The sequence below is a fragment of the Mustelus asterias genome, chromosome 2, assembly GCF_964213995.1.
Source record: "Mustelus asterias chromosome 2, sMusAst1.hap1.1, whole genome shotgun sequence".
NCBI classification, from domain to species: Eukaryota; Metazoa; Chordata; class Chondrichthyes; order Carcharhiniformes; family Triakidae; genus Mustelus; species Mustelus asterias.
The window spans coordinates 5,128,856-5,151,321 of NC_135802.1; the positions used below are offsets into that span (position 1 = coordinate 5,128,856).

Consider the following 22,466-nt stretch of genomic DNA (forward strand, 5'->3'; position numbering starts at 1 on the left):
CGACCAGAACTGGACGCAGTATTCCAAATGCGGCTGAACCAACGTTCTATACATCTGCAACATCAGACCCCAACTCTTATACTCTATGCTCTGTCCTATAAAGGCAAGCATGCCATATGCCTTCTTCACCACCTTCTCCACCTGTGACGTCACCTTCAAAGATCTGTGGACTTGCACACCCAGGTCCCTCTGCGTCTCTACACCCTTTATGGTTCTTCCATTTATCGTGTAGCTCCTCCCTACATTATTCCTACCAAAATGCATCACTTCGCATTTATCAGGATTGAACTCCATCTGCCATTTCCTTGCCCAAATTTCCAGCCTATCTATATCCTTCTGTAGCCTCTGACAATGTTCCTCACTATCTGCAAGTCCTGCCAGTTTTGTGTAGTCCGCAAACTTACTGATCACCCCAGTTACTCCTTCTTCCAGATCATTTATATAAATCACAAACAGCAGAGGTCCCAATACAGAGCCCTGCGGTACACCACTAGTCACAGGCCTCCAGCCGGAAAAAGACCCTTCCACTACCACCCTCTGTCTTCTATGACCAAGCCAGTTCTCCACCCATCTAGCCACCTCCCCCTTTATCCCATGGGATCCAACCTTTTTCACTAGCCTACCATGAGGGACTTTGTCAAACGCTTTACTAAAGTCCATATAGACAACATCCACGGCCCTTCCTTCGTCAACCATTTTGGTCACTTCTTCAAAAAACACCACCAGGTTAGTGAGGCATGACCTCCCTCTCACAAAACCATGTTGACTATCGTTAATGAGTTTATTCCTTTCTAAATGCGCATACATCCTATCTCTAAGAATCTTCTCCAACAACTTCCCCACCACGGACGTCAAGCTCACCGGCCTATAATTACCCGGGTTATCCTTCCTACCCTTCTTAAATAACGGGACCACATTGGCTATCCTCCAATCCTCTGGGACCTCACCTGTGTCCAGTGACGAGACAAAGATTTGCGTCAGAGGCCCAACGATTTCACCTCTCGTCTCCCTGAGCAGCCTTGGATAGATTCCATCAGGCCCTGGGGATTTGTCAGTCTTTATATTCTCTAACAAACCTAACACTTCCTCCTTTGTAATGGAGATTTTCTCCAACGGTTCAACACTCCCCTCAGAGACACTCCCAGTCAACACATCCCTCTCCTTTGTGAATACCGACGCAAAGTATTCATTTAGGATCTCTCCTACTTCTTTGGGCTCCAAGCATAAGTCCCCACTTTTGTCCCTGAGAGGTCCGATTTTTTCCCTAACAACCCTTTTGTTCCTAACGGATGAATAAAATGCCTTGGGATTCTCCTTAATCCTGTCTGCCAAGAACATTTCGTGACCCCTTTTTGCTCTTCTAATTCCCCGTTTGAGTACTTTCCTACTTTCATTGTACTCCTCCAGAGCTCCCTCCGTTTTTAGCTGCTTGGACCTAACATACGCCTCTCTTTTCCTTTTGACCAGTCCCTCAATTTCCCTGGTTATCCACGGTTCTCTAATCCTACCCTTCCTATCCTTCTTTTTTACAGGCACATGCTTGTCCTGTAGCCCTAACAACCGTTCCTTAAAAGACTGCCACATACCAGATGTGGATTTACCCTCAAACAGCCTCTCCCAATCAAGAGCTGCCAATTTCTGCCTGATCCCAATAAAGTTAGCCTTCCCCCAATCCAACACCTTACCCTTGGGACACCACTCATCCTTTTCCATCACTATCCTAAAGCTAACAGAATTGTGGTCACTATTTGCCACATGTTCCCCAACCAAAACTTTGAAGACCTGACCGGGCTCATTCCCCAGTACCAGGTCCAGTATAGCCCCCTCTCTAGTCGGGCTGTCTACATATTGTTCCAACGAACCCTCCTGTACACATTTTACAAATTCCTCCCCATCCAGAGTCCCTGCCCTCAGCGATTTCCAGTCTATACCAGGGAAATTGAAGTCTCCCACTACAACAACCCTATATTTCCTGCACCTATCCAGTATCTCCTGACATATCCATTCTTCCACTTCCCTTGGGCTGTTGGGGGGCCTGTAGTACACCCCCAACATAGTGACTGCGCCTTTCCTGTTTCTAAGCTCCACCCAGAGTGACTCGCTACACGACTCCTCCGAATTGTCCTCCCTCTGCACCGCTGTAATATGCTCTCCAACCAATACCGCTACTCCCCCACCTCTTTTGGCCCCTCCTCTGTCTCGCCTAAAACACTTGTACCCTGGAATATTCAGCTGCCAGTCCTGTCCCTCTTTCAACCAAGTCTCTGTCAACCACATCCAAATTCCTCGTGCGCATTAAGGCCCCAAGTTCGTCTGTTTTACCTGCTACGCTCCTTGCATTGAAGTATAAGCACTCCAGACCCCCAGGCTCAGTGAGGTCGTCCTCCCCCAGAGTGCTCTTCTTCTTTGCCAGCCTTGTCCCAGCCCCAAGCTCGTCCCCAGCCACCACACTTACAGACCTAATAGTTTGATCCCCACCCCCCTGCCATACTAGTTTAAACCCCCCCCGAACTGCACTAGCAAAGCTCCCAGCCAGGATATTTGTGCCCTTCCAACTTAGTTGTGACCCCTCCCTCTTGTACAGGTGCCATCCTCTCCTGAAAACCTCCCATTGGTCTATGAAAATAAAGCCCTCCCTCCTGGACCAGTCCTTTAGCCAGGCATTCATTTGAACCAACTCCCTATTCTTAGCCTCACTGGCACGAGGCATTGGGAGCAGCCCAGAGATGGCCACCCTAGTGACCCTACTTTTTAACCTATTTCCCAACTCCCTGAATTGCTCTCTTAGGACCCCCCTACTCTTCCTATCTACGTCATTTCCACCAATGTGTATAATGACATCCGTTTCTTTATCTTCCCCTTTTAATATGCCTCCTATCCGCTCGGAGACATCCGTGACCCCAGCAGCAGGTAGGCAGACTACCATCCTGGAGTCCCGTTCGCCCCCACAGAATCGCCTGTCTGTGCCTCTAACTGATGCATCCCCCACCACTATCGCTCTCCTAACCCCTCTCTTCCCTTTCCGGGCCACAGAGCCTGACTGTGTGCCAGTGACCTGGTCACTGTGTCTTACCCCTGGAGAGGCACACTCCTCCACACTATCTAAAACAATATACCTGTTTTGGAGTGGGACAACCACAGGTGACCCCTCTTCTAACTGTCCACTCCCCTCCCCTCTCACACCTGTCACCAAGCCCTTCCTATTTTGAGAGACCACCACTGGAGTCCTCCCTTGTACTTTACCCTTCTGCCCTTTACTCCTCCTAACTGTGACCCACGTGTCATTCTCCCGATGCCCCGGTGTAACTAGTTGCCTATAACTCCTGTCAATTTTTCTCCCATTTTCCCTGACTAGACTAAGGTCAGCGATCTGCAGCTCCAGTTCCCTAACACAGTCCCTCAAGAGCTGCAGTTCCACGCACCTGGCACATATGTGAACCTCTGGGAAGCTCGGTGTTTGCAGGAACTCCCACATCCCACATCGGAAGCACTGAACTGGCCGATCACTCATACCTGCCCTTATCCTTTATAAGGTTGGGTAAAAAATAATTCGCCTTGCCTCGCCCTTTCAGCCCAAGCCCTGTGAGCCAAAGCCCTTATAGTTCACACTCTGCTTCCCACTCAAGCCCTGTGAGCCAAAGCCCTTATAGTGCACACTCTGCTACCCACTCACTCCACTGCCCGCTCCCGACGCTGCCCGCTGTATAGTGCAGACGGCTTTTTATGCTCCCGGCGAACCCCCCAAGTAACTGCCTTTTATACTAAGACTCAACCTCCCAGAATCCCCTTCAGCTGACCTCACTTCCTCAATTCAAAACCCTGAAAAAAGCCCGCGAAATATACTAGGAATACCCTTAAATGAATAAATGAATAATTAAATCACTTCTTAGCTTACTCTCAGTAAGTAACGTAGGGGGGAGCTATACGATAAATGGCAGAACCATAAAGGGTGTAGATACGCAGAGGGACCTGGGTGTGCAAGTCCACAGATCCTTGAAGGTGACGTCACAGGTGGAGGTGGTGGTGAAGAAGGCATATGGCATGCTTGCCTTTATAGGACGGGGCATAGAGTATAAAAGTTGGGGTCTGATGTTGCAGATGTATAGAATGTTGGTTCGGCCGCATTTGGAATACTGCGCCCAGTTCTGGTCGCCACACTACCGGAAGGACGTGGAGGCTTTAGAGAGAGTGCAGAGGAGGTTTACCAGGATGTTGCCTGGTATGGAAGGGCTTAGTTATGAGGAGAGATTGGGTAAACTGGGGTTGTTCTCACTGGAAAGACGGAGGATGAGGGGTGACCTAATAGAGGTGTATAAAATTATGAAAGGCATAGATAGGGTGAATGCTGGGAAGCTTTTTCCCAGATCGGTGGTGACGTTCACGAGGGGTCATAGCTTCAAGGTGATGGGGGGGGGGGGGAGGTTTAACACAGATATCAGAAGGGCATATTTTACACAGAGGGTGGTGGGGGCCTGGAATGCGCTGCCAGGCAAGGTGGTGGAAGCGGACACACTGGGAACGTTTAAGACTTATCTAGATAGCCACCTGAATGGAGTGGGAATGGAGGGATACAAAAGAATGGTCTAGTTTGGACCAGGGAGTGGCGCGGGCTTGGAGGGCCGAAGGGCCTGTTCCTGTGCTGTATTGTTCTTTGCCCTGGAATGTGCCGACAACGACTATTCTTGATCAAGACAGTAGTGTCAACTTATATCTTGGTGTAATGATGGAAAGAAGATAACATAGAAAGGGAAGGAGAGAAAGTAAAGATGACTGGAATTTGGAACCTCTTAGTTCCAAGAGAGTGACATTGGAGCGAATGGATTGAGTTAGAGAGATCAGCAGTTCAAGGGGACTGATCAATCTTGACATGTGCTTCAGTCTTACAGAAACCTCATGAGTGACTAACTATAGTACACCGTTGATACTGAAACCAAATATTCCCAGTTGGAATGCTAAGGGGAAAGATCCTCTAGGGTGGATATAAAGTGGAATATTCCATAACTCCACAGGCCAGTTCTTACCACCAGTCCCTGTAGAATTCCCGATCTCCAAACTTCATCAGTTCCGCTAAAACGTTCATGGAGGAGTGAAAGAACCAGTAGAAGAAGATGAGCCAGATCATGTGGTTGGGAACCTGAAAAAGGCAAAGAATGGAGAATTCAGCTCTGGGCTTTTTGTTGCATTTCTAGTCTCTTATGGCCACGGAGAGCCACTGAGGCATACAGTGAAACCACAAGCCAGTTATCAGCTCCAACACAGGACCAGCTATTTGTGACTGTGCTGCATCAGAAGTGTTCCTCCACTGTTTAATATGCTTGAAGCACACACAATAAGAGATTTATTACTCAGGGATAAGAAAAATATTGGCCACAATTTTCCAACCGTACGCGCCAGTGGGATTCTTTGGTCCTGCTGCAGTGAACAGAGATTTGACTGAGCTCCAAATTCTCCATCCTTGCTTGCAGCAGCAATGGGGTGTGAACGGCCAGAGAATTCCAGCTTATCTGAGGAAGGATGTTCTTGCTCTAGAGGGGATGCAGCGAAGGTTTACCAGGCTGATTCCTGGGATGGCGGGACTGATGTACGAGAAGAGATTGAGTCAGTTAGGATTGCATTCGTTAAGAGTTTAGAAGAACGAGGGGGAATCAGATAGAGACTTATAAAATTCTAACAGGACGAGACAGGACAGATGCAGGGAGAATGTTCCCGATGGTGGGGGTGTCCAGAACCAGGGGTCACAGTCTGAGAATGTTTAGGACAGAGAAATCGTTTCACCCAGAGAGTGGTCAGCCTGTGGGATTCACTACCAACTTCCTTACCTTTGTAATCAATGCACCATAAATGATAACGTTCCATTTGATACCCAGGTCCCTCTGCATCTCAGAGCTCTGCAATCTCTCACCATTTAGATAATTTTGATAATTTCTTTTACTCTTCTGTCAAAATGGACTATTTTACAATCTTTGCCCACTCATCTATCTTTAAATTTTAACTGATCCAGATCTTTTTGTAGTCTCCTTATATTCTCTTAACAACTTACAAAGAAAGATAAGTACAGCACAGGAACAGGCCCTTCAGCCCTCCAAGCCTGTGCCGATCATGATGCCCTAACCAAACTAAAAAACCCTTCTATCCTTACTCGGTCCATATCCTGCTATTCCCTCCCTATTCATGTATCCATCCAGATGCCTCTTAAACATTGCTAAGGTGCCTGCTTCCACCACCTCCTCTGGCAGCGTGTTCCAGGCACCCACCACTCTCTGCGTGAAAAACCTACCCCCCGCACATCTCCCTTAAACTTTCCCCCTCTCACCTTGAACCTGTGCCCCCTTGTAATTGACACTTCCACCCTGGGAGAAAGCCTCTGACTATCCACTCTGTCTCTGCCTCTCAATTTGTAGACGTCTATCAGGTCTCCCCTCAGCCTCTATCTTTCCAGTGAAAACAATCCAAGTTTATTCAACCTCTCTATGCCTTTCATAATTTAAATATGTGGGGGTAGGGTCTGGGTGGGATTGTGGTCGGTGCAGACTCGATGGGCCGAATGGCCTCCTTCTGCACTGTAGGGTTTCTATGATTCTATGATTCTCTCCTGCTGTTTGTGATTTATATAAACGGTCTGGAAGGAGGTGTAACTGGGGTGATCAGTAAGTTTGCGGATGACACGAAAATAGCTGGACTTGCAGATAGTGAGGAACATTGTCAGAGGCTACAGAAGGATATAGATAGGCTGGAAATTTGGGCAAAGAAATGGCAGATGGAGTTCAATCCAGATAAATGCAAAGTGATGCATTTTGGTAGAACTAACGTAGGGGGGAGCTATACGATAAATGGCAGAACCATAAAGGGTGTAGATACGCAGAGGGACCTGGGTGTGCAAGTCCACAGATCCTTGAAGATGATGTCACAGGTGGAGAAGGTAGTGAATAAGGCATATGGCATGCTTGCCTTTATAGGACGGGGCACAGAGTATAAAAGTTGGGGTCTGATGTTGCAGTTGTATAGAACGTTGGTTCGGCCGCATTTGGAATACTGCACCCAGTTCTGGTCGCCACAATACCAGAAGGACGTGGAGGCTTTGGAGAGAGTGCAGAGGAGGTTTACCAGGATGTTGCCTGGTATGGAAGGGCTTAGTTATGAGGAGAGATTGGGTAAACTGGGGTTGTTCTCACTGGAAAGATGGAGGATGAGGGGTGACCTAATAGAGGTGTATAAAATTATGAAAGGCATAGATAGGGTGAACGGTGGGAAGCTTTTTCCCAGGTCGGTGGTGACGTTCACGAGGGGTCATAGGTTCAAGGTGAGGGGGGGGAGGTTTAACACGGATATCAGGAGGATGCATTTTACACAGAGGGTGGTGGGGGTCTGGAATGCGCTGCCGGGCAAGGTGGTGGAGGCGGACACACTGGGAACGTTTAAGACTTATCTAGATAGCCACATGAACAGAGTGGGAATGGAGGGATACAAAAGAATGGTCTAGTTTGGACCAGGGAGCGGCGCGGGCTTGGAGGGCCGAAGGGCCTGTTCCTGTGCTGTATTGTTCTTTGTTCGTTCCTCATAGCCAACACCCTCAGACCAGGCAACACCCTTGTGAACCTTCTTTGCACTCTCTCGAAAGCTTCCACATCTTTCTGGTAGTGTGGTGACCAGAATCGCACACGATACTCCAAATGCGGCCTAACCAAGGTTTTATATAGCTGCAACATGATTTCCCAACTCTTGTACTCAATGCACCGGCTGATGAAGACAAGCATTCCGTATCCTTCTTAATCACCTTGGCCACCTGTGTTGCCACTTTTAGGGAACTGTGGCCCTGCACGCCCAGATCCCTCTGTATGTTAATGTTCCTAAGGGTTTTGCCAGTTACAGCATAATTCACACCCAAATTTGATCCTCCAAAATGCATCACCTTGCATTTGTCCGGATTAAACTCCATCTGCCATTAGGGGAATTTCACAGTAACTTCATTGCAGTGTAAATGTAAGCCTAGTTGTGACTAATAAAAAAACTTTAACCTGTACCCATGTCTCCAATCTATCTCTATCCTGATGTATCCTCTAACAATTCCCGGCACCATCAGCTACTCCACTAACCTTTGTGTCATCCGCAAACTTACTAATCAGACCCCCCACATTTTCCTCCAGATCATTTATATATACACTACAAACAACAGAGGTCCAGGCACTGATCCCTGAGGAACACCGCTAGCTACAGATCTCCATTCCGGGAAACATCCTTCCATGACTACTGTCTTCTATCACCAAGTGATAAACACGGGACACGGTGGACAGAGTACCCTTCGTCGTCCAGTACTTCCCCGGAGCGGAGAAGCTACGGCATCTCCTCCGGAGCCTTCAACATGTCATTGATGAAGACGAACATCTCGCCAAGGCCATCCCCACACCCCCACTTCTTGCCTTCAAACAACCACGCAACCTCAAACAGACCATTGTCCGCAGCAAACTACCCAGCCTTCAGGAGAACAGTGACCACGACACCACACAACCCTGCCACAGCAACCTCCGCAAGACGTGCCGGATCATCGACACGGATGCCATCATCTCACGTGAGAACACCATCTACCAGGTACACGGTACCTACTCTTGCAACTCGGCCAACGTTGTCTACCTGATGCGCTGCAGGAAAGGATGTCCCGAGGCATGGTACATTGGGGAAACTATGCAGACGCTACGACAACGGATGAATGAACACCGCTCGACAATCACCAGGCAAGACTGTTCTCTTCCTGTGGGGGAGCACTTCAGCAGTCACAGACATTCAGCCTTGGATCTTCAGGTAAGCGTTCTCCAAGGCGGCCTTCACGACACACGACAGCGCAGAGTCGCTGAGCAGAAACTGATAGCCAAGTTCCGCACACGAGGACAGCCTAAACCGGGATGTTGGATTTATGTCACATTATCAGTAACCCCCACAGCTTGCCTCCTGTGCTTGTAGAATCTCACTAGCTGTTCTGTCTGGAGACAATACACATTTCTTTAACCTGTGTTTAATGTTCCCTCCACCCACATTGTCTGTACCTTTAAGACCTGGCTGGCTGTAGGATTCGCATTCTAATCAGTATTCTGCAACTTGATTTTGTCTGTTTGCACTGTTTGAGAGCACATTTCCACTCCATCTGATGAAGGAGCAGTGCTCCGAAAGCTTATGGTATTTGCTACCAAATAAACCTGTTGGACTTTAACCTGGTGTTGTGAGACTTCTTACTGTGTTCTATCACCAAGCCAGTTCTGTATCCATCTAGCCAGCCCGCCCCGAATCCCATGTGATTTTAGTTTTTGTGCCAGTCTGCCATGTGGGACCTTGTCAAATGCCTGACTAAAATCCATATAAACTACATCCACAGGCCCTCTCTCATCAATTAACTTTGTCACCTCTTCAAAAAACGCAATCAAGTTGGTGAGACATGATCTTCCCCATACAAAACCATGCTGTCTGTCACTAACCAATTCATTTTCTTCCAAATGTGCATATTTCCTGTCTCTTAGTATCTTCTCCAAAAGCTTCCTCGCCACTGACATCAGACTCACTGGCCTAGAATTTCCTGGATTATCCCTGCTTCCTTTCTTAAACAAGGGAACAACATTGGCTATTCTCCAGTCCTCTGGAACCTCACCTGTGGTCAAAGAAGATGTGAAGATATCTGTTAAGGCCTCAGCTATTTCTCCCTTTGCTTCCCGCAGTAACCTGAGATAGATCCCATCTAACCCCGGAGACTTGTCTACTTTAATGCAATTTATAATACCCAACACTTCCTCCTTTGATATACTGACATTCTCTAGAGCATTCACACACCCATCCCTGACCTCAACATCTGTCATGTCATTCTCCTTGGTGAATACTGATACAAAATACTCTAAGGATTTCACCCACTTCCTGTGGCTCCACGCATAATTTCTCTCCATTGTCCTCCAGTGGGCCTACTCTTTCTCTTGTTACCCTCTTGCTCCTAATATTTGCATAAAAAGCCTTGGGATTTTCCTTGACCCTGTTTGCCAAAGACATTTCATGGCCTCTTTTAGCCCTCCTAATTCCATGTTCAAGTTCCTCCTACTTTAGCTGTACTCCTCAAGGGCTTTGTCAGTTTTTAGATGCCTAGACCCATCGAATGCTTCCTTTTTCCTTTTGCCTAAGTTTACAGTTTCCTTTGTAATCCATGGTTCCCAAATCCTGCCATTTCGATCTTTCATTTTTGCGGGGATATGCCTGTCCTGCACTTCAATCAACTGGTCTTTAAAATCCTCGCACATGCCAGACATGGACTTGCTCTCAAATACCCGCTCCCAATCCACATTCCCAATTCCTGTGTAATTTGGATGTAATTGGTCATCACCCAATTAAGCTCCCTCACCCGAGGGCCACTCTTGTCCTTATCCATGATTACCCAAAATCTTATGGAATTATGGTCGCTAAGCCCAAAATGCTCCCCAACTAAAACATTGATCACCTGGCCTGGCCCATTCCCCAATACCAAGTCTAGTATGGCCCCCTCCCTAGTTGGATTGTCAAAAATATTGTATCAAAAAGCCCTCCTGGACACATCTAACAAGTTACTTTCCATCCACGCCCTTGGCTGTAAGGGAGTTCCACTCAATATGGGGGAAGTTAAAGTCACCCACCATAACTATCCTGCTTTTTTTTTTTAACACGTTTTCAGTATCTGACTACACAACTGCTCCTCTGTCTCCTGCGGGCTGTTGGGAGGTCTATAGTACACTCCCAACATTGTGATTTCACCCTTCCTATTCCTGAGCTCTACCCATAATGCCTCACTGCACAATCCCTCCAATGTGTCCTCCTTCAATACAGCTGTGATCTGCTCCCTAACCAGCAATGCAACTCCCCCATCCCCTTTTGTTTCCCCTTCATTCCCTTATCCCGGAATGTTAAGCTGCCAGTCCTGTCCCTCCTTGAACCATGCCCCTCCTTACTTTCCTACCTATCCGTGTGTCATCAGCAAATTTAGCAATCGTCCCTTCAATCCCTTCCTCAAGTCAATTTATATAAACTGTAAACAGTTGGCCCCAGCACTGATCGCTGTGGCACGCCACTTGTTACATCTGGCCAACCTGAAAAAGACTAATTTATGCCTACTCTGTTCCCTGTTAGCTAGCCAATCTTCTATCCATACCAATGTTACCCCTACACCATGAACCTATATTTTCCACAATAACCCTTGATGTAGCACTTTATCAAATGCCTTCTGGAAATCTAGGTTCAGTACATCCACCTGTTCTCCTCTACAGCTCAGCCTTCAACATTATTATCCCCACGAAACTCATCTCCAAACTGCATGGCCTGGGCCTCAGCACTTCCCTCTGCGACTGGATCCTGAACTTCCTAACTCACAGACCACAATCAGTAAGGATAGGCAACAACACCTCCTCCACGATCATCCTCAACACCGGTGCACCACAAGGCTGTGTTCTCAGCCCCCTACTCTACTCCTTCTACACTTAGGACTGTGTGGCCAAATTCCCCTCCAATTCGATTTTCAAGTTTGCTGACGACACTTGGTGGTGACCTTAGTGGGTCGGATCTCAAACAATGATGAGACAGAGTACAGGAATGAGATAGAGAATCTGGTGAACTGGTGTGGCAACAATAATCTCTCCCTCAATGTCAACAAAATGAGGGAGATTGTCATCGACTTAAAGAAGCGTAAAGGAGAACATGCCCCTTCTACATCAATGGGGATGAAGTAGAAATGGTCAAGAACTTCAAGTTTTTAAGTGTACAGATCACCACCAACCTGTCCTGGTCCCCCATGCCGACACTATAGTTAAGAAAGCCCACCAACGCCTCTACTTTCTCAGAAAACTAAGGAAATTTGGCATGTCAGCTGCGACTCTCACCAGCTTTTACAGGTGCACCATAGAAATAATTCTTTCTGGTTGTATCACAGCTTGGTATTGGCTCCTGCTCTGCCCAAGACCGCAAGGAACTACAAAAGGTCGTGAATGTAGCCCAATCCATCATGCAAACCAGCCTCCCATCCATTGACTCTGTCTACACTTCCCGCTGCCTCAGCAAAGCAGCCAGCATAGTTAAAGGCCCACGCACCCTGGATATTCTCTCTTCCACCTTCTTCCTTCGGGAAAAGGATATAAAAGTCTGAAGTCACGTACCAACCGACTCAAGAACAGCTTCTTCCCTGCTGCTGTCAGACTTTTGAATGGACTTACCTTGCATTAAGTTGATCTTTCTCTACACCCTAGCTATGACTGTAACACTACATTCTGCACTCTCTCATTTCCTTCTCAATGAACGGTATGTTTTGTCTGTATAGCGCGCAAGAAACAATACTTTTCACTGTATGTTAATACATGTGACAATAATAAATCAAATCAAACCACACATGTTATTTCCTCAGAGAACTCCAATAAGTTGATTGAACAGGATTTCCCTTCTACAAACCATGTTGACTCTGCATGATTAAAACAAAATACTGCAGATGCTCTGACGAAGGGTCCTCTAGACTCGAAACATTGGCTTTATTCTCTAATTAAGAACATAAGAACTAGGAGCAGGAGTAGGCCATCTGGCCCCTCGAGCCTGCTCTGCCATTCAATAAGATCATGGCTGATCATTTTGTGGACTCAACTCCACTTACCTGCTCGCTCACCATAACCCTTAATTCTTTGACTGTTCAAAACTTTATCTATCCTTGCCTTAAAAACAATGAGGTAGTCTCAACTGCTTCACTGGGCAGGGAATTCCACAGATTCACAACCCTTTGTGTGAAGAAGTTCCTCCTCAACTCAGTCCCAAATCTGCTTCCCCCTATTTTGAGGCCATGCCCCCTAGTTCTAGTTTCACCTGCCGGTGGAAACAACTTCTCTGCTTCTATCTGATATGTTTCTATAAGATCTCCCCTCATTCTTCTGAATTCCAATGAGTATAGGCCCAGTCTACTCAGCCTCTCCTCATAAGCCAACCCTCTCAACTCTGGAATCAACCTAGCGAATCTCCTCTGCACCCCCTCCAGTGCCAGTATATCCTTTCTCAAGTAAGGAGACCAAAACTATACACAGTACTCCAGGTGTGGCCTCACCAGCACCTTATACAGCTGCAACATAACCTCGCTGTTTTGAAACTCCATCCCTCTAGCAATGAAGGACAAAATTCCATTTGCCTTCTTAATTACCTGCTGCACCTGCAAACCAACTCCTTGAGATTCCTGCACAAGGACACCCAGGTCCCTCTGCACAGCAGCATGCTGCAATTTTTTACCATTTAAATAATAGTCTATTTTGCTGTTATTCCTACCAAAATGGATGACCTCACATTTACCAACATTGTATTCCATCTGCCAGACCCTCGCCCACTCACTTAGATTATCTATATCCCTTTGCAGACTTTCAGCATCCTCTGCACACTTTGCTCTTTCACCCATCTTAGTGTCATCTGCGAATTTTGACACACTACACTTGGTCCAAATCATCTATGTAAATCGTAAAACAATTGCGGTCTCAACACTGATCCCTGAGGTACACCACTAGTCACTGATCGCCAACCAAAAAAACACCCATTTACCCCCACTCTTTGTTTTCTGTTGGTTAACCAATCCCCCATCCATGCTAATACATTACCCATAACACCGTGCACCTTTATCTTCTGTAGCAGTCTTTAGTGCGGCACCTTGTCAAATGCCTTCTGGAAATCCAGATACACCACATCCACAGGTTCCCATTGACCACTCCACAGGTAATGTTCTCAAAGAATTCCACTAAATTAGTCAAACATGACCTGCCCTTCATGAACCCATGCTGCGCCTTACCTATGGGACAATTTATATCCAAATGTCTCGCTATTTTGAACATAGAAAAGCTAAAGCACAAACAGGCCCTTCAGCCCACAAGTTGCTCCGAACAATTTCCTTACCTTCTAGGCTCATCTATAACCCTCTGTCTTACTAACCTCCATGAACCTATCCAAAAGTTTCTTAAAAGACTCAATCGAATCTGCTTCCACCACCACTTCCGGCAGCCGATTCCACGCACCCACCACCCTCTGAGTGAAAAACTTACCCCTAACATCTCCTCTGTGCCTACTCCCCAGCACCCTAAACCTGTGGCCTCTCGTGACAACCATTTCAGCCCTGGGTAAAAGCTTCTGAAAATCCACTCTATCAATACCTCTCAACATCTTATACACCTCTATCAGGTCACCTCTCATCCTTCGCCTCTCCAAGGAGAAAAGACCTAGCTCTCTCAACCTATCCTCATTAGGGATACCACTTAATCCCGGCAACATCCTCGTAAATCTCCTCTGCACCCGTTCTATGGCTCCCACATCCTTTCTGTAATGAGGCGACCAGAACTGGGCACAGTACTCCAGGTGGGGTCTGACCAGGGTCCTATACAGCTGCAGCATTATCTCCCGATTTCTAAACTCAATTCCTCTATTGATGAAGGCCAGTATTCCATACCTTCTTAACCACAGCCTCTACCTGCGACGCTGCTTTGAGCGTCCTATGAACCCGGATCCCAAGATCCCTCTGCTCTTCCACACTGCCAAGCGTCTTACCCTTAATATTATATTCTTCCATCCTATTCGACCTGCCAAAATGAACCACCACACACTTATCTGGGTTGAAGTCCATCTGCCACTTCTCCGCCCAGTCTTGCATCTTATCTACGTCTCGTTGCAACTGCTGACATCCCTCTACACTATCCACAACACCTCCAACCTTTGTGTCATCAGCAAACTTGCCAACCCATCCTTCCACTACCTCATCCAGGTCATTTATAAAAAATCACAAAGAGCAAGGGTCCCAAAGATCCCTGGGGCACCCCACTGGTGACTGACCTCCACTCTGAAAAAGACCCATCTACAACCACTCTTTGCCTTCTGTGGGCAAGCCAGTTCTGAATCCACGAAGCAACGTCCCCTTGTATCCCATGCCCCTTCACTTTCTCCATAAGCCTTGCATGGGGCACCTTATCAAACGCCTTACTGAAATCCATATAAACCACATCTACCGCTCTTCCCCCGTCTAAGTGTCTAATCACATCTTCAAAAAACTCAATCAGACTCGTAAGGCATGATCTGCCTCAGACAAAGCCGTGCTGGCTACTTCTGATCACACTATTCCTTTCCAAATGTTCATAAATCCTACCTCTCAGGATCTTCTCCATCAACTTACCAACCACTGAGGTTAGACTCACCAGTCTATAATTTCCTGGGCTATCTCTTCTCCCTTTCTTGAATAACGGAACCACATCCACCATCCTCCAGAACCTCTCCCGTCTCCATTGATGATGCAAAGATCATCGCCAGAGGATCAGCAATCTCTTCCCTCGCCTCCCACAGTAACCTGGGGTACATCCCATCCGGTCCCGGCGATTTATCTAACTTGATGCTCTTCAACATTTCTTCCTTGATGATAGATTCAAGCATTTTCCCTACAGTTACTTGCCTTTTGTCTACCTCCTTTTTTTAAACAGTGGCGACACATTTGCTGTTTTTCAATCTGTGGGAACCACCCCAGAGTCCAGCGAATTTTGATAAATTACCACTAGTGCATTTGCTATTGCTCCCGCATTCACTTTTAGTACCCTGGGATGCATTCCATCAGGACCAGGAGACTTGTCTACCTTTAGCCCCACAGATGCTGTCAGACCTGCTGTGGTTTTCCAGCATTTTCTGTTTTTGACTCTGCCTGATTACCTTCAGCTTATCCAAGTGCTCTGCTATAACTTCTTCAATAATAGCTTCTAACAATTTCCTTATGACAGATGTTAGGCTAACTGACCCGTAGTTTCCCGCTTTCTGTCTAGTCGTTTTGAATAATGCTATCTTCCAATCTAATTGAACCTTCTGTGAATCCACTGACAGCAGCAGCGTGGCTGAGGAGCTGGGACCGTGCATGTGGTTAAATGCTGGAGTTAAATGCCAGGCTGAAATAGGGGGATGCAATCTCCATAAGAGATCAACTCAACTGCAAAAAGAGACCAAAGCTACTGGAACGGAGAGCAGATTGAGAGAGATTTGGAGCAGTGAACCTTGTGAGTGAGGGTTGTACCCATAGAACTCAGGTGGAGTTGAGGGATCAGCTTAGCTCTTTGGAAGACGGGAGCTGAAATTCCTCATGAGCAAGACAGAATTTTAAAGAATCTTTGTGACTCAGTGATGACTGGCGTCTGGGTGAGTGCTGAGAAATTCAGGGTACTGTCTTGGTTGTGTCTGCCATTTAATGTACAGTGTGTGGTGTGTTTGACCACAGTCTGTCTGTTAATTCACATTTCGTATGTTAGAGTATAAGAATAACAGTGATTGTTTGCTTTGTTAACTCATGCATCATAACATTTCTTCTGTTTGTTTCAAACTGGAATCTTGTGGCTTCATTTTCTGAAGTAGTAACTGGGATTTTGAATTTTCTCTACTTTAAAACAAAAAATTATTGGTCCTCAAGCAGACTGTAACAAAGTTGGAGGTTTTGTCTCGAGACTGTAACAAGATTTGGGAGCCTGATCAGGGATCACAACAAGATCTATTTGGGCTGCTTATCTGCTTACCTTCTGTATAATGTAATGAATCATTGGAGCAAGTGATAAATCACAAAGATTTTCATCACAATACCCTGAGCGTTGCTGCTGATGATAAATGTGTACCACAAATAATGGCATGTAAAGAAGAAAAAGACTTGGAGCGACACTGTGCCTTCCTCAACACCAGGATGTCCCAAAGCACTTTATAACTAATGCAACATCTTTGACATGTAATCTCTGTTGGAATACAGGAAACTCAGCAGCCAAAAGGGTCAAATGGACTTGAAACCTTAGCTCTGTTTCTTCTTCCACAGATACTGCCAGACCTGTTGGGTTTTTCCAGCATTTTGTGTTTTTATTTAAGGGAAGGTTTTTCTGACAAACTGGATTGTATTTTTTGAGGAATAACAAGGTGGTTTGAACAGTGTTGGCTGATGGATAAATATTGGCCAGGAGAGCCTCCCATTATTTCCCCCCAAATTTTTACACTACTAAAATAAACATAAAACTTAAAATCACCAAAACTGTAAAATAGCAGAGGCTCAAAAGGAATTGCAGGCCAGATCCGGCCCATTGTCCACGTTTTGGACAATGTAGGATGCAGGTATGAGGGGGAGCTGTAGCAAAGGTCTTATGGAGATGACAGAACACCATTGGGATTAGGAACTTGTCCACATGCATAATGAGAATAAATAATTTGCAACATTACTGATGCAGAATGCATTGAACAGAGATAACTCTAAACTTATCTTCCAAATGAAAATGACTTACTGCTAGCTTGAGTAGGCGCTCCATGATCCTGGAATAGTCCATATCCTGGAATTAAAAATTAGCACCGATTATTATCAACACATATTAACATTAAACACCAAGTCTTCAACAGCGATCACTGTGCAAGCATACCAAACATGCTAAACAGATGTCTGCACGGAGAAACTGCTGTAAAAACTGAGGGGGAGAAAGATCATCAAGCTTAACTAAAATTTAATCTAATTTCGAGAAAAACTAAATCCAAGGCTTCAGACTCAAGATCAAGAGACCCTTGCAATGTACAACGTTTGAATCCTCAGGTATGTGAGGAATAAAAAACACAATACTTGAGGCAATGTAGAGAGAACTTTACTCTGTATCTAACCCCGTGCTGTGCCTGTCCTGGGAGTGTTTGATGGGGACAGTGTAGAGGGAGCTTTACTCTGTATCTAACCCCGTGCTGTACCTGTCCTGGGAGTGTTTGATGGGGGACAGTGTAGAGGGAGCTTTACTCTGTATCTAACCCCGTGCTGTACCTGTCCTGGGAGTGTTTGATGGGGGGGGGACAGTGTAGAGGGAGCTTTACTCTGTAAATGAAAGGCATCCGAAAGGAAGATGGAGGAGAGAATTTCAGAATTGAGAACCCGAGACAGGTGTGAGTATCTATAATGCTGCAAAAATAGATCCATTTGTTCAAATTCCTCAATGCTGATATTTGTTTAATTTGTTCCATGTGCACACCCAACAAACAGTTTAGAAGATTTATGGATCCATCAATGGTGATGGTTAAAAACAGAAATAAAATATGTGTTTAATGATATAACCAATTACTTACTTTGAATGGCTTCATGGAATTCTGTATAGCTGGCACCATCCACTAATGAAAGAAAAGAGAAACTATGTCTCTCAACTTGAAAATATATCTGTGCAAGACATTTAATACAAAGTTACAGAATTCAGCACCCAGCACATAGGAACTGGATAAGGCCATTCAGCCCCTTGAAGCTGCTTCGTCCATTGAACTAGATCATGACTGATCTTCTATCTCAACGCCATTGTCCCATGCTATCTCCATATCTCTTAATGTCATTATTACCCAGATTTCTATCGAACAAGTCTATCCCTGTCTTGGACATACTCAATGACTGAGCTTCTGCAGCCCTCTGGGGTTAGAAATCCAAAGGTTTATTACCCTCCGAGTGAAGAGATTGCTTATCTCAGTGTAGGACATTATACATCAGTGGATTGTATTCCTGTCCTTTTCCACTGATCTGGGTGGTGATATGTTGTTCATACATCAGGACTGCAAAGTAATGATGGATGGGCTAATGTGTCCAGGACGACAGACGCACAGGTTGGGCGTCAGACAGACTCTTTGGGGAAAAAAGGCAAAGAATCAGTCAACATGAATAGTTGGGGCTGGGGAGAGAGATTCTGGCTATGAGAATACATCAACCCTCACTGTTACTGTCCACGTGGACCTGACCTGTATCACAACTCAAGCACACAATCTAGGCAAATTATCCAGTGCAGGACTGAGGGGTTCTGCACTGTTGAAGGTGTCATCTTTTTGATGCAATACTAAATCAAGTCCTCTCGCCTCGATACAGCTGCGCTATTCAAATAAGAGCAGGAAATTCCCTCTGGTGCCCTGGATAACATTTAGATCTCAACCAAAATCTCAAAACAAATGAGGTGGAATGTGGGAGCTTGCTGTGTGCAAATTGGATGCCACATGCCCTACATTGTGACAGTGACTGCACCTTTAAAGTCATTAATTGACAGTGAATCACTTTGTGATCCACTGAGGTGCTATAAAAGTTGAAGGCTTCCATGTCCATGGTATAAGTATAACCTAGAATGTGCAGAATGCCCCTGTTACATCAGGAGCCGGGCTCAAATCCTCAGAGACTTCTCAAGACTGCAAATAAAAGAGCATAAAAACAAATCACAAAGAAAAATGCTGGGAGGTCCCAGTCATTTAAAGAGTCACTAGTTGCAGACAGGAGCTGCTATGCACTAAAAGTTCCATGCAGTGGTTGAAGCAAGATAGCACTGATGTATAAATGAGAGCACTGAGACGGAAAAGCAGGAAGAGGCAATGAGAGAAGGGAAGAGGTTTGTGAGGGAAGGACAGGCTATTTCTTTCTCGAAAGTAGTTAACCTAGTCAGTTACAGAACTCAGTGAAATGATCAGTTTAGCAGAGGTGCTACTGGAAGACTGAGTTTAATGTGCTTACCCTTGGTTGTTTCGGAGAGAAAAGAGTTGGGTGAAAAACATTGAGTGAATGCTCAGGAATTCAAAGAAAGAAAACCTTTCGCAACAGTACCAGTCAAAGCGAGAAGCCTCAATGTCAAGGTTGTGGAAAAGATGTTTTTGGGGTAAAGGGGTAGAGTGAATTTGAAGCAAGTTCTTACATTTATATCGAGATCCTTCTAATGTCTTGTCTGGTATAATATAGTTAATTTTTCCTCTTATTCTGTGTCTTAACTGTTCTTCAGCAGACTCCTGTAAATTTGCCCAATAACTTTCTTCCATGGTTTTTAACAAAGTTTGAATCTCTCACCCAGGTTTCACTCTGGGGCCTGAATTGTCCAATGTTAGCCTCAGCTGAGCCTGTGATAATCACAGTGCGTCACTCCAAACTCAGAATTTACTCACCTGCTGAATTAACCCCACTTGTAATTGGATGAGGAAAAGCTGCAAAGGAAAAAAAATAAACATCAAACCAATATGTGGGAGGAGTGGCAAGTTCCTATTATATCAAAATAGGAGTAAACCATTCAGCCCCTCGAGCCTGTTCCACCATTCTATTATATCATGGCTTCTTACCCTGAGATCAACCCGAGTCTTTAACATTTCAATTGACCCAATCATCCAGAGCATTTTGCTGTTCCAGATCTCTATGACCCTGAGGGAAGGTGCTTCCTGATATCACTTCAAAATCATCTCCCTCTAGTTTTAAATCTGTGCCATTTATACTGGAATCCTCAACAAATTAAGGTTTTCCCTCTGTACCCATCTCTTGAATCCTTTGATCAATTTAAATGCCTTGAACAGATCACCCCTCATCCATCTAAACCCAGGGATTATGGCTCAGTTGCCAGCACTTTTCGCCGAGTTTCAAGTCCCACTCCAGGGCTCGAGTACAAAAATCCAGGGGGCTGACACTATAGCACAGTGATGAGGGAGTGCTGCACTGTCGGAGATGCCATCTTTTGGATGGGATTTTAAACCAAAGGTTCAGTGGCTATAAAAGATCCCACGGCACTATTTGGAAGAAGAGCGGGGCGTTATCCCTCGTGCCCTGGCCAATATTTATCCCTCAATCAATATCATAAAACAGATTACCTGCTCATTATCACATTGCTGTTTATGGGATCTTGCTGTGTGCAAACTGGCTGCTGTGTTTCCTACACCACGATAGTAATCACACTCCAAAAGTACTTCATTGGCTGTTAAGCACCTTGAGATGTTCAGTAGTTAATGAAAGTGCTATAGAAACATGTCATTCCTTCTCTTAATAAATGACAATGTTATTTAATTTAATTCTTTAAGCTCTGTTAACGGGTGAATTTACACGATACTCCCCATTCCTGGTCAACAGATCCTTTGAGTTGCGGTGCCCAAAACAGATATCAATACTTTAAATATGAAATGGTCTGCTGTCGAAGTGCTTAGTTTCTGTGGTGACAGCAGATCTGAACAGGAGACTTGTTAATGGAGAATGAACATATAATCCCACCATCAGGAATTTACAAAGGCATATCCATTTGCTGCAAAAACACTGCATAATGGGGAAAAGGAGCAACTGTGCTGGCAATGCAGGAGGGTCACCTGTTTTGAATAAGCTATTCCAGCCCCCAGTACGAGTATTAGACATGTAACAATGCAAGCTTGGAGACATTCCATTCTTCTGGCACCACTTGTTCCAAAATAGGCTCAGAATGGTGAATAAAGTCAGAGTTTATAATTGGCTGGAGAAATATGCACACAGACATTAAGTGAGGTCCATCTATAGTTTCCTCCACCTCAACCCTCCAGTCAACAGGGCGGCACAGTGGTTAGCACTGCTGCCTCACAGCTCCAAGGACCTGGGTTCGATTCCCAGCTCGCGTCACTGTCCGTGTGGAGTTTGCACATTCTCCCCATGTCTACATGGGTTTCCTCCGGGTGCTCTGGTTTCCTCCCACAGTCCAAAGATGTGCGGGTTAGGTTGATTGTTCACGCGAAATTGCCCCTTAGTGTCCCGGGATGCATCGGTTTGAGGAATTAGCGGGGTTACAGGGATAGGGCCTGGGTGGGATTGTTGTCGGTGCAGACACGATGGGCCAAATGGCTTCCTTCTGTACTGTAGGGATTCTATGAACTGGTACCATTTCGATTCACACATGAAGAATGCCCTGCTGCAGGGTTATTGATGCACCATAGTGGGAGCTGCTATCTATTGGAGGAATGGGGAGAACCTGCTGATTCACTGCTATTTACAATGTATATCCATCTCCTTGTCCATTTAGTCCCACTTCAGCCACAAAAGGAGTTTCCATTTTCCTTTCTGAGGGAGATGCTTGCAAAAAAACATTCTTGTCCCTCCCCAACTTTGGGAAGATTCTGGAGGTCAGGAGGATCTAGCTTTTGAGAGATTCTGGGATGGAATTGTGTCTAAAATTGCTCACCATTTCAAACATTCTCCTCAGCAGGAACCGCTTGCGGATTCGGGGCGACCGGGGGAAATTTAGCTCATAGCAGAGGGTGGGAGCAAATAGGAAGTAATACATGTCTAGAAAACAAATGGAAACAAAATGCATAAAATAAGGGGGAGGCAACGAAAGTAAAAGAAACAAAGAATGGTAGGAAAGGAAACTTGCTGACCTCCATCGCCAGTTTGGACCTATAAGTGATTCCAGTCCCACACCAACATGGTTGACTCCAAATGTTCTTCCAAAGTAGTGTAATCCACCATATCAAACCACTAGTGGGAGTACCTTCACCATACAGTCAAATGAAAGCCTTACCAACATCTTCTCAAGGGTAATCCGGATTGGGCAATAAATCATATAATCTGACAGCACTGGAGGCCATTTGGCCCATCATGCTGATGCCAGCTCTTTGAACAGGCTATCCAGTTCATCTCACACCCATGCTCTTTTTCCATAGCCCTGCAATTTGATGCATGTTTCCTTTTGAAATTTATTACTGATCTG

General features: G+C 45.6%; 1 protein-coding gene across 1 annotated transcript in view; it reads right to left on the reverse strand.

Annotated features, from left to right (window-relative positions):
• The window catches only part of dgat1a (diacylglycerol O-acyltransferase 1a), a 121,241-nt gene that overhangs the window by 11,485 nt on the left and 87,290 nt on the right, over positions 1-22,466 (reverse strand). The window contains exons 9-13 of the mRNA XM_078230483.1: positions 21,939-22,042; positions 19,924-19,962; positions 18,097-18,138; positions 17,283-17,327; positions 5,022-5,134 (exon numbers count right to left, since the gene is read on the reverse strand). Coding sequence (XP_078086609.1) covers positions 5,022-5,134; positions 17,283-17,327; positions 18,097-18,138; positions 19,924-19,962; positions 21,939-22,042 — 343 coding nt within the window. The remainder of the gene's footprint in view (positions 1-5,021; positions 5,135-17,282; positions 17,328-18,096; positions 18,139-19,923; positions 19,963-21,938; positions 22,043-22,466) is intronic.